We start from the raw sequence: 16,270 nt of genomic DNA, 5'->3' as shown, positions 1-16,270 counted from the left end.
GGCCGCGGGCGGGCGGCGCGGACAGCCGGGCCTGCGCGCTGCGAATAGCTCCGGTCTTCCGCCACGCTGCTGTCCGTACGCTGGGGAGCCGCTAGCTAAAGCGCCCTTACGAAACCAGGAACGGGGGGCGCAGGGGTGCGTTATACGCAGGCCTCACCGAACAGAACTACAGTAACGGCGTTTTAAAATAGATACACGTTATTAGATATCAATTATTTAGGATCCCCTTTTACAAGTAACATTTTTTAAAATGCTCAGCCTGCCTTGCAGAAGTCAGATGTTGGGACGAAGGCCCTTACCAGGCCCAAAGCTGCTTCTCGGGGGCGGGCAGGGCCCCACCAGGCCCGGCCTCCAGCGCGGCCTGCGAAGCCGGGGAAGCCGCGGCGCTGGCAGGTATCCCGCCGTCAGTTTGCGTGCTTCTCCACGCCATCGCTCCACGAAAGCTTAGCCTAGCTTCCCTCTTACGTGGACAGTACAATCGGTACTCGGTGAACGCTGCAGAGAAGTTTCTTCAAAAATCTTCTTTTATATTGACAGAATCTCCCTAACACAAAGTCACTGCATCCCTTGTGTCGGCTGAGTCCGACACAAAGCAGGTGCTTCCCCCTCCCCCATCTGTGTTGTCACGTAACTTAAACTGCACCGGACCTTTCAGACAACTCGGCGTACAAGGTCTTTTGTCTCCTACATCGCATGCGTCATGTCACGCTTACAAAGCTTGCCAAGAGACACAGAGGTGTTGGGTCTCCGCTTAGCTTTATTAAAGCACTCTTATATAAACTTCTACTACTTGCCAAGAGCAGCCCACAGGCTTTTCGAAGTGTTTCATTTAACTATTGCTGTTCAGCGTGGAGGTGCTACTCTCCGTAAGAAAGGTTTACCTGTCAGAGTACTTGTTCTTTTTAAGCCTGACAAGCAACTCAAAGACAATTCCAAGTCGGATTTTTTCTTTTTACTTGTTTTGTTTTCCGAGTTGTTCAAAAGAGAAATATATGCTAGAATACAACAGCCACTGTATGTAGAGTGCAGCAACCTAATCCTGTTTCTCCTGGCACCGGTTAGCATGTTGTAGGTCCGGCTCCAGTTCAGGATAACCTGAGGAAATAGATGTATGCATTAAAAAAAAAATCTAACCCTGCAAGATAACATTTAAATCTGGTTGTTCATAGCCACGTTAGTATCTTTGCAACAAGTGCAAAGTCTTACTATCAGAGATGTGCAGCACGCTGCTGAGCTTCTGTTCACAGGTCCGTAGGTAGAGAATATTTCAAGTAAAATAATTTCAAGTATAAAACAACAGTATTTCTTTTCTGAAAATCATATGCAAGTCAAACCGCATTTCTAGATGTTAGTATTTTCCCTTGTTAATTAGCTTTCACGGCAAATACTGGTATAAAAATAGCTTCTTGAAAAAGGTACAGAAGTATTTGAAATGTATCCCATAGTCTTCTCGTTTTTGTTTTACATACTTACAAAGAGGTTTTGTACCTTGAGCCTGTACAAATGGCAACAGCACTCAGGCTCTTATAAAGGTTTCTGGCATCTCTTTCAAATTTTAATTTGAAATATGAGCAGTCTACAGAATAACCCCAGGTGGAATGGGAACGTTTCCCCCTTATCATCAGATACGTTTACTAAAGAAAAGGAAATATTTGGCCCTACTACAAAGGAAAGGTGAATGAACTCCTGTGATTTACTGAAGCTGTCAACGACGAAACACTTCACACTGCCAAGGTAAGTCAAGGTGAAACTGGTAGTAGGCCAGTAAATGATCAAAGGTCCACTGAATTACACTGGCAGTTCGTGAGGCAAAAACATGCAGAATTCTTTAGAACGCCCCTGAAGTTTATTCCAACACAGTTTCCCTCCCTTCCTCAAGTCTACTTCTGCCTTTCGTGAATGCAACTCTTCTGTAAGTTTGATATTAAACCCCAGAATGGAAAAGAGAGTAGATAAAATTTTCGGAAGCATGTAACTCCGGAAGTCAGTAGTTTAGGTTTGTAAACCATTGGTCTTAAAACAGATCATGGGTGCCATCAGAGTGAAATGGGCTGCACCATATATTCATTTAGGAGCAAACGTAACGGGGACATTCCAGTCAGAACACAGTGGTAATAAAAGCTGTAAAGGCTTTTGTATAAAAGTCTGCACATGAGATTCAATAATTATCAGAATATAACACAATTACTTTTATAAAAAATGACAAGTTTTACAGGAGAACAAGACTAAAAATGATGCATGCAGTAACAAATGGGCACTTAAGAACTACCATCTTTATTCTGAATGATTTGAGACTGATCACAGTTACTTTAGCACCATGAAAGACATTAGACATTAATTTCTTACCCTTCTAACAAAGCAGAACTTTAAAGAATGGAGTTAAGGCTAGCAAAACATATATCCTTTAATATCAAAAACAACATACAAAATGATGTCTATAAAGATACTTAAGCATGTCAGTGTTATCAATATTAGCACACATTTTAGTATAAAAATCACTCTAATCTTAGCATACGCAGTTCTGAAACATTAAAAAGGTTGACACAGTATATATATATATATAAAAGACGAAAAGGCATACCGAAAATATGCCAAAGTTTACATGACTAGAAACTCACTGGCTGACTGGAACTGTAAAGGTGCTGTGCTTGTCAACAGTGAAACCCACAAATGAAAAATAATTACTTCTTCCTCAGCTGTCTCCCACATTCCAGTGCTACAGCTCCGTAGTTAAGCACTGAATGTTTGTGTATGCCCTGGTCAAAATACATTGTATTTATATATACGTACACACACAGACTTTTAATATCAGAGGGTCAGTTCCAACGAAAGAGGTAAGATGCCTAAAAGTCAGCTTCCATAACACTTCCAGCTCCCCAGAGGGGAATCGGGCCCCAAACAAGGCAGCACCTCTGCTCCCGGCTCAGAGAGGATGGCCGAGCCCCTCCGCCATTGCCGCCCTTCAGCAAGCGGCGAAGCAGGGAGCTGCCCCGTGCCAGCACGGTGAGAACCCGGCTGCTGAAGCTAACCCGTAAGGATGATCCTAAGAATAGTAGCGTTGATTCCCATCCTTAGATACTTCCTTTGGGGCTGCAAGGAAGCACCTCCTGTCCCTTTGGCACGTACTATCTGATGCAAAAAACCGAGCAGGGCATTTTTGCTTTAAAATGGTAGTGTCCATTTTTTACATCGTAAGCGTGTGATCAAAGCATTCATCCAGCACGTGTGAGAACTGCCTTCAGCACTCTTGTGAGGTTGAATCAACTCACGTCTCCCACTTCACAAAAACTTGCCTAGTCTATCGGGCTACGGCTATTCCAAGGTTTAATGCAGGGAGGAAGTTTGAGACAGGGAGGCTGAACAGTGCTGTCCACGTGCAGGCAGGAAGTTGGAGAAAGGGAGGCTATCCATATCCAGTGCGGTGTGCGTCAGCTTTGACAATCCAGTGTCTCCAAAGGGAAGGGGGGGAACGTACGTGCCCAGGCAGAGAGAGAGAGAAACGTCGGCTGTCTGCCTCACCTGATACTGAATATACCCTGAAGGATGGCCACAGAATGCCTATGTCACCTTTGACTCAAGTAAGCAATTTAGGAATGTCCATAAGCGGTCGCTGAAAGTAAACTTACAAAAAAATTCTAAGTGTTAATGCTGAACAGAAAGATCTGGATGAAAGAAATTCTAACTAAGAGTATGTTAATTTGAAATCTTGGTTTGAGACTTGTACAGGTCCTCCAACAAGTAGCCAGAATAAATCCAACAATACTTTTTTATTAATTATACATTGTATATCGTTGCGTAGCTTAGATGTGAACAAGAACCTGAAGGGTTTTCATTATTTCAGACGCTTTGCTGAACAGATATATTAAGATTTACAAGGATCTCATACCTACTGAACAGACATGTCAGCCATACATAAAACCAACCCCTTAATACTTTTTAGTCTTGGTTTCAAGATCCGGTGTATTAAATTAACAGCATCAAGTAGGACTGGAAATGTCACGCTGCCGTTTCAAGTGAACCTCTTTCTACCCAATTTCTTCTGAAGCTTACCCTGAGAACATTTAATGGAAAAAAGACGATAATACTCTGTTTATAGGATGGAAGAGCAATGCCTATGAAGAGTACTCTATGAACTGTTCTCAAGAGAGGGATACATCTGAATGATTTAAGTGTTTTCTTGACCTAAGCTAGTATTTTAATTTTAGAGTCTACCCCCAACAAGACTAAATCTGGCATGAATTAGCTCATCAAAATATGAGTTCAGCAAGTTTCCCATGAACAGGTTTTCACACCTAAAATTAAATTCTGTTACAAAAGTTTATATTTACTCAGTCAAAATAAAATTGACTATTCCATGCTTTTCTCCCCTAGTTTTCAGAATAGCAACCATTTCTACATCATTCAATCATTTTTTCAGAAATGTACTAAATAGTTGCGATTTGTGTTGGTTTTTTTGTGTTTTGGTGTGGGTTGTTTTTTGTTTGTTTCTTTAAAGGGACACAGCTAACCATTTTTAAAGCCTCAGAGCATACAGAATCCAGTGTCTCTCTAAATAAGTTTCTCAATGGTTAGTTAGCCTCACTGCTAACAATCTGAACTTTACTTTCATTTTAACTGCATCTTATCTAGCTTTAGGACACAATCTTCTTACGCTTATGTCCAATAAAGAGCGTTTCTGTTGGACATTTCCCCATAGATACAAGCTAACAGTAAAGATGCTAACAGAATTCTTATGCATTAATTTACTTCTTTACCTTTTCTGAAAAGACTTTTTTTCCTGAAGCCTTTCCAGTTTTAGCATTGTTGTAAAACAAGCACTGGCATCAGAAGTACGTTCATTATTCCAACATCATCACACCCGCGTAGCTTCCTTACCCCTAACTCTGCGTCCCTCTCGTCTGAAATCCCGTTCGCTAGCTGTTTTTAATATAGTAGCCACTCCTAAACAATTATTCACTCATTGTACCCTCTTCCTGGAGTCTGGTTTTTGCTTTTGTTTTGGTTTTTTTTTTTTAATGCTGTCCTTCATATTTGTAAGCATAATTTACATTTTTAGTTACTCAAATATGAGAGTTTGGATTTTTATGTACAGATACCTTTTTAAAGGGTATGGCAATAATTAATCCATACTATTGTTATACTATTTCTGTATCATTTCTAAAACTTAACAACAATTATTTTATATTGTCTCCCAGATAATTCATATAGATACAGAGCAGCAAGTCAGGAAGATGCCACAATTACATCAAGACGTCTGGTCACAATGATTTCAAATTGCATCAGTGCTAAAAAGCAGCCTTGTTTTTGGTTAAAAACTCAAAGCTGGAACACATGAAATGTAAGACCTGTGGTGAATAGTAATTTTTCATCACAAAGCAATAGGAAACAAGAGGCTCTTACCACACTTACTCAACACCTTTTGCATTGCCCAAATAGAAGATAATACTGAATGACACGTTCTACAGAAATACTCCAGACAAGAACAGCGTAGGCTGTTAATATCATTTTTGTAATGAAGGCAGCATTCTGTAGTCATTTTAATTAACAATACTATGAATATTTTAATGAAATTTTTAGAAGTACTTATAAGTACTTGTGCAGAAGCACAAGTCCCAGTGAACCTAAAGGGACCTCTGTTTTACAGATTGGTTTGGGGTTTTTTCCCCCACCTCAAAGTCCCTCCCATACACCTCTAACACTTTAAGATTCAATTCTTTTAAACTTCACTCGTGTAAAGCAGGGATTGAAATTCTGCAGTATAAAAAAGGTATGAGCTTTGGTCTCCAATAATTAGGATGCTTTGCATGATTTAAAGGACTTTTGTAAGTTGATAGATGTAAACAGTCTATGCAATAGTATTGCTAATATAATGTTTTATATCACAAATGTACATGGGCTTTCTGAGCAATTCACTAGAACTCTGGAGAAAAAATAAAAATAGAAGAGACAATAAGGGTTATAATTTTAAAGCAGTATGCCTCCGTGGTTTATGTAAAGAACAGGTATTGTTACTAATTAAGAAAATGCACTTAAATGTGCATTTTGTCTTCAGATCACATTTAGTTTACTCTTTGCTATGACACTTCTAAACAAGAAAACAAAAATTATTGGTATTGAATGGACCTGAAATAAAGAATGATTAAGTATTCCACTGCATTGCTCATCCATATCCACAAATAAACAATGTACTTGGAAGCATTTTATGATAAACTGGAAAGCAGTGTTTTCATCTCAAATTATTATGCTTTCAAATATTTTTCAGAGAAAGAGGTTTTCAGAAATACCTGCTTGACAAACAGTGCATAATACCTAAGAATACATAAGTAATAGGGCCATGTGTTTAGTATGTTAAGCAAGAAGTAGGACATGCAAAAACATTTCTTTATATTTGAATAAAATATGGAGCTATACCCTACACACAATTGAACACAGCTATAAAGACCCATAATAAACCTGCATGTTCGCTTAGTGCAAAAATCTTGAATTGCTGAATGTCATTTTAACAGCTCATGTATATTTCCACGTTAAAAACAACTTATTATTGCACTTAGAATGTATCCTTTAAAGCTGTCTCGGTTTTAAGAATAAAAAAACCCAACCTAACAAGTACAACAGAATAATTTGAAATTTAGTCTAATTCATAATACTGCTCCAAAGTATTACTGTCAGTACAATTTCAAAACTATCAGCTATTCTGAGGTTTAGCTAAAAAAAATACACATATACATTAATAGTATTGCCTTCACCAAATTAAAAAAATCAAAAAATTTAAAAAAATTTAAAAAGCAGCTTTACTTCTGAATGTGTTTGCACTTAGAGCTGAGTTTGCGCATATTCAAAACCTGTGCCCATCAGCTTTCATCCTTAATGTTCTTTGTTTGGGCTACTGTGAAAAGGTGAATGCAAAACCAGGTGAATGTTTAAAGCAACCTGAGCAGGCTGGGGCATGTAGAGAAAATAAAACAGATGTTTAACAATTTAGCTTTCTAATGCAAAATGATTTCAGCAAGAGTTAAGGTAATCAAAAAGATGCATGTTCATGATACAGAATTGTAAAAGACTAAAACAGCATGAGAAACTTCAAAAAACAAATCAGTCATAAGAGCTACTACATTTTCCAGTATAAACACCCACGGGTGTGCCTGCATTGGATGGACCATAAAAGTCTTTGAAGCATCCTGGGTCAGTGAACCAAAAACAGCTTTCACACTTCCAGGAATAGGTTCTGATGAATTAGAAAAATATTCTCTTCACACACAGGATCGCTACGCATGTACGCACTAATGCTACAAAACTTCAAATACCTTGAAAATGTGGCTTGAAATCAAACTCAACAACTCAAAAAGTTCAATGGTATAAAAGAATCTTATAGCAGTTTTGCTATTTGAGCAATAGTTCAAAGCTTCTTCAGATTCATGTAGCATCTTCAGCCAAAGAGTACCAATCTAGCTTCGGTAGAAGAAGGTCGGGCTGGTACAGGAAGACAAAGCATCAAAAACCAGATTCCATTTCTTTGACTGGCTTTTCTGTAGTGTCCGACACCATAGTGCTTTCGTTTTCCAGCATTTTCTCAGTAGTTTCTCCATCAATAGGTTTTGCTCTTTCTTTTAACTTCTGCCGTTCATGGACCCAGGGGATGAAACACAGTATAGCTCCGCCAATAAGGGGAGGGACTCCAGCCAGGTAGAATGCTACGTCGTAGGTGCCGAGGTGATCACGCAGCCAACCTGGAAAGACAAAGTTACCACTGGTAAATAATGGGGCCTCGGGAATCTACAAAAAAACATGTCTTTTCTTGGGATTCAGAAACTTGAGAGCTGACACAGATTATTATAACCACTAATCTGACTACCTGATGGCCAAATATATGTGTGTGTGTATATATATGTATAGGCAGAACGGTATTCCAGAGTTGATTTAAAGACTAAGTAACAAAGAACTCAGTATGTCACCACTCGACTGCTTAATTACCACCCATCATTAAAAACACATACCATATTTCCTATTTGAAAGTTGCTCATTTCAGCTTCTCCAGCTCTTGAATCTTGCAATGACTTGGAGAAATTCTCCTTCTTTCGGTAACAGTTGCCTTTGATCAAGGTGCTTCTTAATCTTATTCTAGATATATTGCATATATTGCATTCCTGGTAGCCTCTTATTAAAAAAAGTGTGTTTTCCAACAATTCACTCTAATGCTCTCTCAAAACTCCTCCCATTAATCAAATTCTATTTAAGTATTAATAGCTGTGATAGTGTACCCAGATCAGGAAGTGCCTAGTTTATGCTGTTCTAGCTTTAAAATTTTGTTCTTTATAATGCCGCATAGTTCAGTTACACCTTACTAAGTATCTTTCAGTAGCACTCACAAGACCTCAGGGTAAATTACGATTGAAAGTCATCAGTGGTAAGGATTATAGCTCAAGCTATTTCCACCTCCCAAAGAACTTCCAGTTTTCATCTTCAAAACCTGTACTTTGTCAAACAGTCTCCCAAAGAATGAAAAAAGCCAGCGTTCCTCCTTATAGGAAACAATTAAAGTGACTGGAGCTTTTATGCTCACATTTGGTTTTGCATGAGCAAATTTTGGAGTCCAACTAATTTTCAGATTCTAATTTGGAGTCCTTCTGTAACACAATCAACATATAGGCTGTCACCTCAACAGCATGGAAAACGTCAGGTCCTCAGTCCAACGGGAAACTTATCTTTTTGAGGAATGTTTTACATCTTAATAAAACTTAATATATAACTTAATAAAAAAAAGACTGAAGCAAACTTTAAGGAATACAGTAAATTAATAACCCACACGCAGCAGTTAAGTTAACCATATATTCTGGAGCACGTACTGAGAAAGCTTCCACTGTAAGTGCACTGCATATGATGTAGGAATGGAAAAAATGGCCAAAGAGTCACGCAACCATAGGAACATGTACACAGCTACAGACCATATCTATACTTACCTGCAATGGGTGGACCAAACGTCATAGGTATTGACATGAATCCTAGTAGAAATCCTATGGCCTGGGAGACATCCTGAGCCCCAACAAGCTCAAAGGCAATAGGAGCCATAATGCAAATGAAGCACCCATCAAACAGGCCCATGAAGAGACAGACAGCAATGAGACCTCCGAAGACGTGGCAGAGTGGAATCATCATAGACATCAGGCCAATAAAGAAGAATGAGGCCACCTAAACATGACCAATGAAAAAATATAAAAACATGTTGCATCAAATCAGCAAAGATAAAGGGAACAGGTGAGCTTTCTTGCATTTGTAGTGAATTAAATTGTCTGCCTGTATTTACTTTAAAATAAATATAAGCAGTCTCCCTGGATTACCACCATCAGAAGTTACATACCAAGATAAAACAAACACATAACTGTCATGGCATGCAACCAAAGAAATTCAACTACCCATTTCACAAGTCTTCAAAATGCATTTGTAATCAACTATCCTGCAGTGATTGTGTAAGGTCATTTCTCATGCACCAACATTTTTTTTTAAAAGTTACTCTCTGCTCTTTTCACCAGTGAAAGCCACAAAAATATCAGAAGCTTAATATAGCTAAAACACTATGAACTCCTCACTGTTGTAATTTAAGTAAAAATATCAGTATTATGAGTGATCACTTCAGGGTGCTTATATTCAACAGAGGTGGTATTTGAAAGTCTCATTTCAATTTTTCCACATAAAGGTATCTTGCTGTATTCCTGGAGCCATGCATACTTACAAAGATTATATTATAATCTTAGATTATGATTATTATTTGTTTGTTGTAAATTAAAGACATAAAACTGTCTTTCAGCAAAATGAAGCAGAATTAAAAAGAAAATAAAAAAGGTAAGAGTTTTGCTTGTGCATCAGCCATATGTCAGCGTAGAAAACCAATGTCCCACCTAACTGCACAAACACGTTTTCCAAACAAGACATATGCATTATGCGTTGGTCACTTGTAGACCATTAAAGAAAAACAAGGTCACTTAAAAACTACTAGACGTCACAATTTTTTTAACAGATAAGTGACATCAAATAAATTACTTCATTAGGAAAAGTCTTTAAGCAGACAGCTAGATAAAACTTTTTTCAGGACAGCATAACAATTCTTTTAGATAATGTACTTTATTTAGCATACTAAAGAAACTGTTGCGAAGCGTCTAAAGCATGGTATAGAAATAGAAACACTGAAGAACTGGGCTTCTTACAGGAACTTAAGGATAGAGGTGAAGAAATTCTCAGTTCTGTGTATTCTGATACAGAAAATACAAATATCATTTGAGATGAGTTTATATCTACGTAGTAATGTGGTTATCTGTAGACAAACTTTAAGCAAGATATTGTTGACCAGATTCTTTGCGTTATCATTTTATGGTAAAAGCAGCACTAAAACCAGAATCACTAAAACTTTGTATCCAGAAGAGACAAAATGCATCATTCTGTTACTAAAGATAGAATTTATACAGGAAAATCCAGCAAAACAGGTCTGTAAAAAAGAATGCAGAAACAGAAAGATGAAGGTTGAACTTGCTGGGTAGATCTCTAAGTTGCTTAATTATGAGACAGTAAAGTTCTAAGAGGAAAGAGGTTTCATTTGCATTAGTCAAAATTAATTCTTAAATAGTTTTTGCATGAGATGATAGTATGAACTGTTGGACAATCCAGAATAATATTTGAGGTGAATATTCACTTTACCTCAAAAACGCCGATTTGAAACAGAACAGCTGAAAACGCTGGGGTACAGCTTAGCGAAAGCGAACATGTTTTTCCTGCTTAAAACTAGGTGAAACCAACAGTACTCAGAAGCATCCTAGTTCATGCCCTAAACAGTCCATGGTTTTCAGTTCTAGCTATTCAAGGAAAATAATAAAAAAGCCTGTAGTTTTACTGCAAGTTTGGTATTTGTGCTTTGTAAATCATGTGTAACATCTCAATGCGGCCTTTTCACTTTTTAATCTTAATACTGGCATTTCCTGAAGGTGTAACAATAGGTATTAAATCCATGCAAATAAATGAGATATAGTCCCAGTCTCTATCATCGGGGAATCTAAATTTATGTAACTATGGCAACAAATACTCCATCTTCAGAAAGATGGTTCTTTCCCAAGAATGTTTTCAATAATGTAGTACAGATAATAGCCATTAGATGTCTCCCTTGTTATTCATGCTAAAACAACAAAACAAGAACACCCAGTCGTTGATAACGTGCAAGTTATTAACTAAAGCTTTTCCAAAAATCTACACTAACACTGCTGCTTTCTCAAAAAAATATCATTTATAAGTGTAGAGGGAAAAAAGCGTATATCCTCCTTCATCCCCAAGCTTCAGCATTTCTGGAAGCTGTGACTTTCTGCAGGTAACGCCTTTCATTCAGCAAAATCTACTCAACTAAGCACCTCTTATATTCCCATGGCTTTTAGCAGTGTGCACTATGCACAGAACATACTTGACACCAAGTTATCACCTATCAAAGATCAAGAAAGAGATCCAAAATCCTTACTAGAGGAACACAGGAAAAAAAATCATCTTTCTGCAGCCATTATGAAATCATGGGATAAAACAGGGAAAGCAGAATCTAGAGAATTCCCAAAGGTTTCCTCACTCATGTGCTAATGATTAGTAATTTCTTTCATTCCCAGCTAAAAACAGCCAGCAGGTAGTAGACATGTTTCCTTAGCATTAAAAAGAGGGAAAAGAAAAAAAAAAAAAACAGAGATTCATGAACTTTGCACCAAAGGCTCCTAGTATCAAAAACGACACATTGAGTTTCGTAGAGTTTTGAAATTTCTCAAATTTGAATCTCCAATCAGTTGATTTTGCTTACTTAATAGTACCTGCAACCAAAGCCTTCAGAATATTGTTTGTATATTCCTTCAGAACGGTGTGAAGACTTACCTGTAAATAAACTTTTTTTGCACCAGGAATATAATCTGCAACTCTGCCAAAGATCAATCTGCCAACTCCTGAAGTAATGCCCAGACACAGCAGAAGCACTTCTTCTGGCACGCTGTCACCAAATCTGTCTCTTACGTGCTTCATCTGTTTAAAAAGAGGGTTGAGAAAATAAACTGGCTTTAAAATTAAAAGGAAGATAAACCTTAGAAAACTTGAGTTAAATAGAAGTAATCTGTGAATCTCAGACTTAGAAATGATCAACTAACTTATTCTAAAATCTGTAAAAGCAGAGTAAGTTTTGCACTGGCTTATCAGTATTAAGTGCGATACAATAAAAAACAATCCGAAACATGTTGTTGCTTTGTTCACCATTACGGAACTTAATTCAAGAAAACAACAAGGCTGCGTCTAATACCAAGAAAATTGCAGAGAACCTAGAAGTGTTCTCCCCAACCACATTTAATTTACTAGTCCTAGATTCAACATAACGCAGAATCCACAAGGGCAGTCTAGAACTGGTTGTTTCACGGGCCGGGGCATGCTCTCAGGTCTGAAGGTGCTGAATGATTAATGAGTATTCACCGCGGTACTGCGCATTAAGACAGAGATGCACGCTACCAAACTTGTGACGTAGCTCAGGGCAGGAGCAAGAAGCAGAGGGGCAGAGAGTTGGAGGCCAGACAGTGCAAGAAGGAAGGGCCCCCCCGGACTGCCGCATCCTGACATCCACGATCGCCATGACGTCCAGGGGGGCAAGGAGGAAGAGGAGCAGGAACCACCTGCAGTGCCAAACACAACAGCAAGCACTTCCAGGAGAGGGTGCAGCTACAGCAGCAATGAATAGGGCAAACTGGAAGAATGATTTATCAGCTAATTCATCCTAAAGAACTAAAGCAACTGACAGGAGCAACTAGAGTCCTGACAATAGATCATCAACTACAGTGTGATGAACTACCAGTGTCAGTAATTCTAACCTTTCAAGTCATGTTAAAAAAAACAAAAAACCCACAATCATAAGACTGGCTTGATGGATTTGGATTTTTTTTTTTTACATTCTATCTGGTTCCACAGTGGTTTTTGTTTGTTTTTGGGTGTTTTTTTTTTAATCAACCATGAAGACCAGAAATTACCCATAAAGATTTTTTGCACAATCACTTTTTGAAACACGCTTGGCAATACCAAATAGGCCAAAGTGGGCACTAGAAGATGTAGAAATCATTTGCATAGTCCTGCAATCTCTGTGCTCGTAACTGGTTCCGAACAAGAAACTGTAAAGACTCAGATGTGAAGAAGCAAACGGAAGAAACTGATTTTAAGGAAAGATGTAGTACAAACATTTGAGAGACAAGGTGACCACAGGCTGACAGACCTGGATAGCAAAAGCTGCACACCAATCTTTGTTGTTAATTCTGATTATGTGATATCACTTCAAACTAGAGAACCCTTATTCTCCTAGCTATAAAATAGAAAAGTTCAGTTTTAGTAAATACTTCTAGAGCAAAATAGTCAAAATTCTTTCCTGGCTGGAGTGTTAATACACAAGCAGAGCCTTTTTTTTTCCAGCATAAACAGGATTTGCTGAGTGATGGTGATTTTCTTAAGTATAAAATCAATTGGGTTTTGTTTACATGTCACAGAAAGTCTATTAAATCTAATATTAATTTGTCCAATACAATTGATTTTGTCAGAAAGGAAATTAAAAAATAAGGGTTAGTGGTTTTGTTTTGTTTTTAAAGAATAACTTCTAACTTCAATTGAAGACAAATGCTTGCTCTTTCTATTTTTTTTCTTTGGGGGGGTGTCTTTGCTTTTTAAGACATTTGGGAACAGAATCTGATGAAATTTTTCTTCAGGAATGATATTTAAACATAAAAGATAAGTTGTTCTATTTATTCCCTTTCTGTCAAAGGTGAGAAGAGGAAAAGCTGACACTTTTCACACCCTTACCTTTATGTGCCTGTCAACACCTGCTGGCCTAGCCAGCAAGAGAAGCCAAGGTATTTTCTGCCATTCTTGTCACCTGTTCTGCTTCCATGTTTCTGCAGCCTCTAGCTTGTTTAATTAGCAGACCTGATTCATCCACTCCCCAGAGGCTTTTCAAGAGGTAAGATAAAGCTCTACAGCTAGATAACTATTAACCCTGCATCTGCAACCGAGTAACTGGATTTCTCAAAGCAGCACTCTCAAGGGTGAAATGCTGTCCTCTTAGATCAAGGGGGGAAAGTATTGGATTCAATCAACTCCTTAAGTAGGAAAATAACCACTACTCATCTCTTATCTTCAAATATCTAAATTAGTATTTATTTTTTTAGCTTTCACTCCTCTTAAGCACACCATAGCCTTAAAGAGAGCTTCCATCTAGATGTAAGGACAAATTTTTTTTCCCCAGGTGGGCAGCAGGCAGTGGCACAGGCTGCCCAGCGAGCTTGTTCAGTCTCCTTCCTTGGAGGTTTTCCAGACGGAAGTGCACAAAGCCCTGAGCAACCTGGTCTGATCTCAGAGCTGACCCTCTGATCCTTAGCAGTATATTCAATCTTCAGTGATACAGTCACTAAGTAAGCTGTAACTAACAGCAGTATTAACTGGATATCTGAAAATACAGCAATTCAGGATTAATTCAGTACTCTAAGCACTAACTCATGGACTTAGAGACATTTCTTGTAACTATAGGTTAAATTTATTTATGATGAAGTAGCTTAAACGAAATTCAGATTTCCACAGATTTCTAACTGATAGAACTACTCAAAAATCCCATGATGGGCAACTACTTGTGAACCTTCTCCGGCAGCACCTCATGCATTAACGCTCTTGTCATTGCAGAACTATACAGGCTGTAATTATATGACTCTTCAGGCATTAGCTACAGCAGTCAAATGGGGACCCAGCCACACAGACACATCGAAGGCCAAAGCACTTCCCTATGGGTTTTGCCTGTTCTCAGTAATGTAGCTAGCTCTTCACTCTCATTAGAGCTGTGTGCATGTGAATTGCAGGTCTGATTTTTTCAAGTGTACAAAAGGCCTGTAATTTTGCCTGAGCCAACCAGTACAAGATTTTCCAGACTAGCACGGCTTCTTTACTATTTTAGAATAAGTTATCTTTGTACAATGCAATTTTCTAAATCAAGACATAGACAGTGGACAACATAACTGAACACACCCCTGGAACCAGCATTTTACCTTATACCCTTGCTCTCTATTACAGGGTAATGCATACAAACACAGATCTTATTGTCCAAATTCTAAGTATTGTTAGGATGAGACTAGAAGAAAGATTAGCCACTTGGTAGTGGGTGGAATGCTTTACTGTCTTGGCTAACCTCCCTCCATCCAATCAAGACCCAGATTTCGCCAAGATCTTCCATTCAATGCACACACATTTCAGCTATATTCATGCGCTGAATCAAAGATAGAGAGAGCAATCTGAGCATAGCTCCAGTTCCTTTTTCCAAACACAAAGAACCTGAATCTGAAAAGAAGTGGTAATGAACTAGTAAGAAATAATTCTCTCTGTCAACTGCTTTCCTCCTGTGTATATTCCATTTTGGGAATTCCCAATCAAGTAAAGCTTTAGTAGGCTAAATGCAATGCAATCTTTCTCACCGAAGGAGATGGCCAACAGCAATATATAACCTAGAAAAGTCTGAGCACATAAAACCCAGCATTTTCTTCAAGTCCTAATGCAAGTCCTGATGTCTGACACTATCCTTACACTGGTTCTGAATGAAAAAAAGGAAACATTTACACAGTACTGCTGGTACCATTTGTAAATTGGAGATACTATTCCTAACTGCTCCAAGTTAACAGTTTTCTGAAAGAGCTGAGTGGGGTTCTTTTGGTTTTGATTTTTCTTTCCCAGAGAGGAAAAGAAAAAGGATAGCCTACACAAATTTACTTTTCATTCTTCATGCTTTCCAGAAATGCATGAGTTCTATAGAAATCCAGGCAAAACTGTGCTTCCTTGGAATGCAAAGTGGTGAGCCATGCCTGTAAGTAACAAAGATGAAGCTTTGCATGCGGTGTCAGGTAAGTCTAAAACATAACCTTACAGGCAAAAACTATGATCAGAGACTGAATCAATCATAGGGTTCATGGTGTGGAATCTGCCCTGAGGTATAAGCACTTGTAATATCCAGAACTGCTTTAACAACATTGTTTTTTCAGTACTAATTGGCCTTCTTAGCCATGCAACAATTTTAAATCCAGACACACAAAATAATTCTAGACTTATGTAATGTATGAGACATAGCCATCAATCTAGGCATGGCAACATCTCCATAATCTATTGATTTGATTATTACTACCGTGGCCTTCAAAAACCCAATCAGTATTATTAGAAGACATGATGGCCTTTGTCATTCCATCTCTCAAACTCCCCCCCGCCC

The 16,270-nt window shown here is 38.3% G+C and overlaps 1 protein-coding gene across 1 annotated transcript in view; it reads right to left on the bottom strand.

Moving 5' to 3' along the window:
* Positions 1-2,255: 2,255 nt before the first annotated feature.
* The window catches only part of SLC16A10 (solute carrier family 16 (aromatic amino acid transporter), member 10), a 58,376-nt gene continuing 44,361 nt past the window's right edge, over positions 2,256-16,270 (bottom strand). Inside the window, exons 4-6 of the mRNA XM_009326435.1 lie at positions 11,887-12,030; positions 8,958-9,186; positions 2,256-7,727 (exon numbers count right to left, since the gene is read on the bottom strand). Of these exons, the coding sequence (XP_009324710.1) occupies positions 7,492-7,727; positions 8,958-9,186; positions 11,887-12,030 (609 nt within the window). The 3' untranslated portion in view covers positions 2,256-7,491. The remainder of the gene's footprint in view (positions 7,728-8,957; positions 9,187-11,886; positions 12,031-16,270) is intronic.

The sequence above is a fragment of the Pygoscelis adeliae genome, unplaced genomic scaffold (assembly GCF_000699105.1).
Source record: "Pygoscelis adeliae isolate BGI_AS28 unplaced genomic scaffold, ASM69910v1 Scaffold206, whole genome shotgun sequence".
Classification (NCBI taxonomy): domain Eukaryota; kingdom Metazoa; phylum Chordata; class Aves; order Sphenisciformes; family Spheniscidae; genus Pygoscelis; species Pygoscelis adeliae.
The sequence above is the reverse complement of the archived record's forward strand: the minus strand, read 5'-3'. Positions and strand labels throughout refer to the sequence as shown.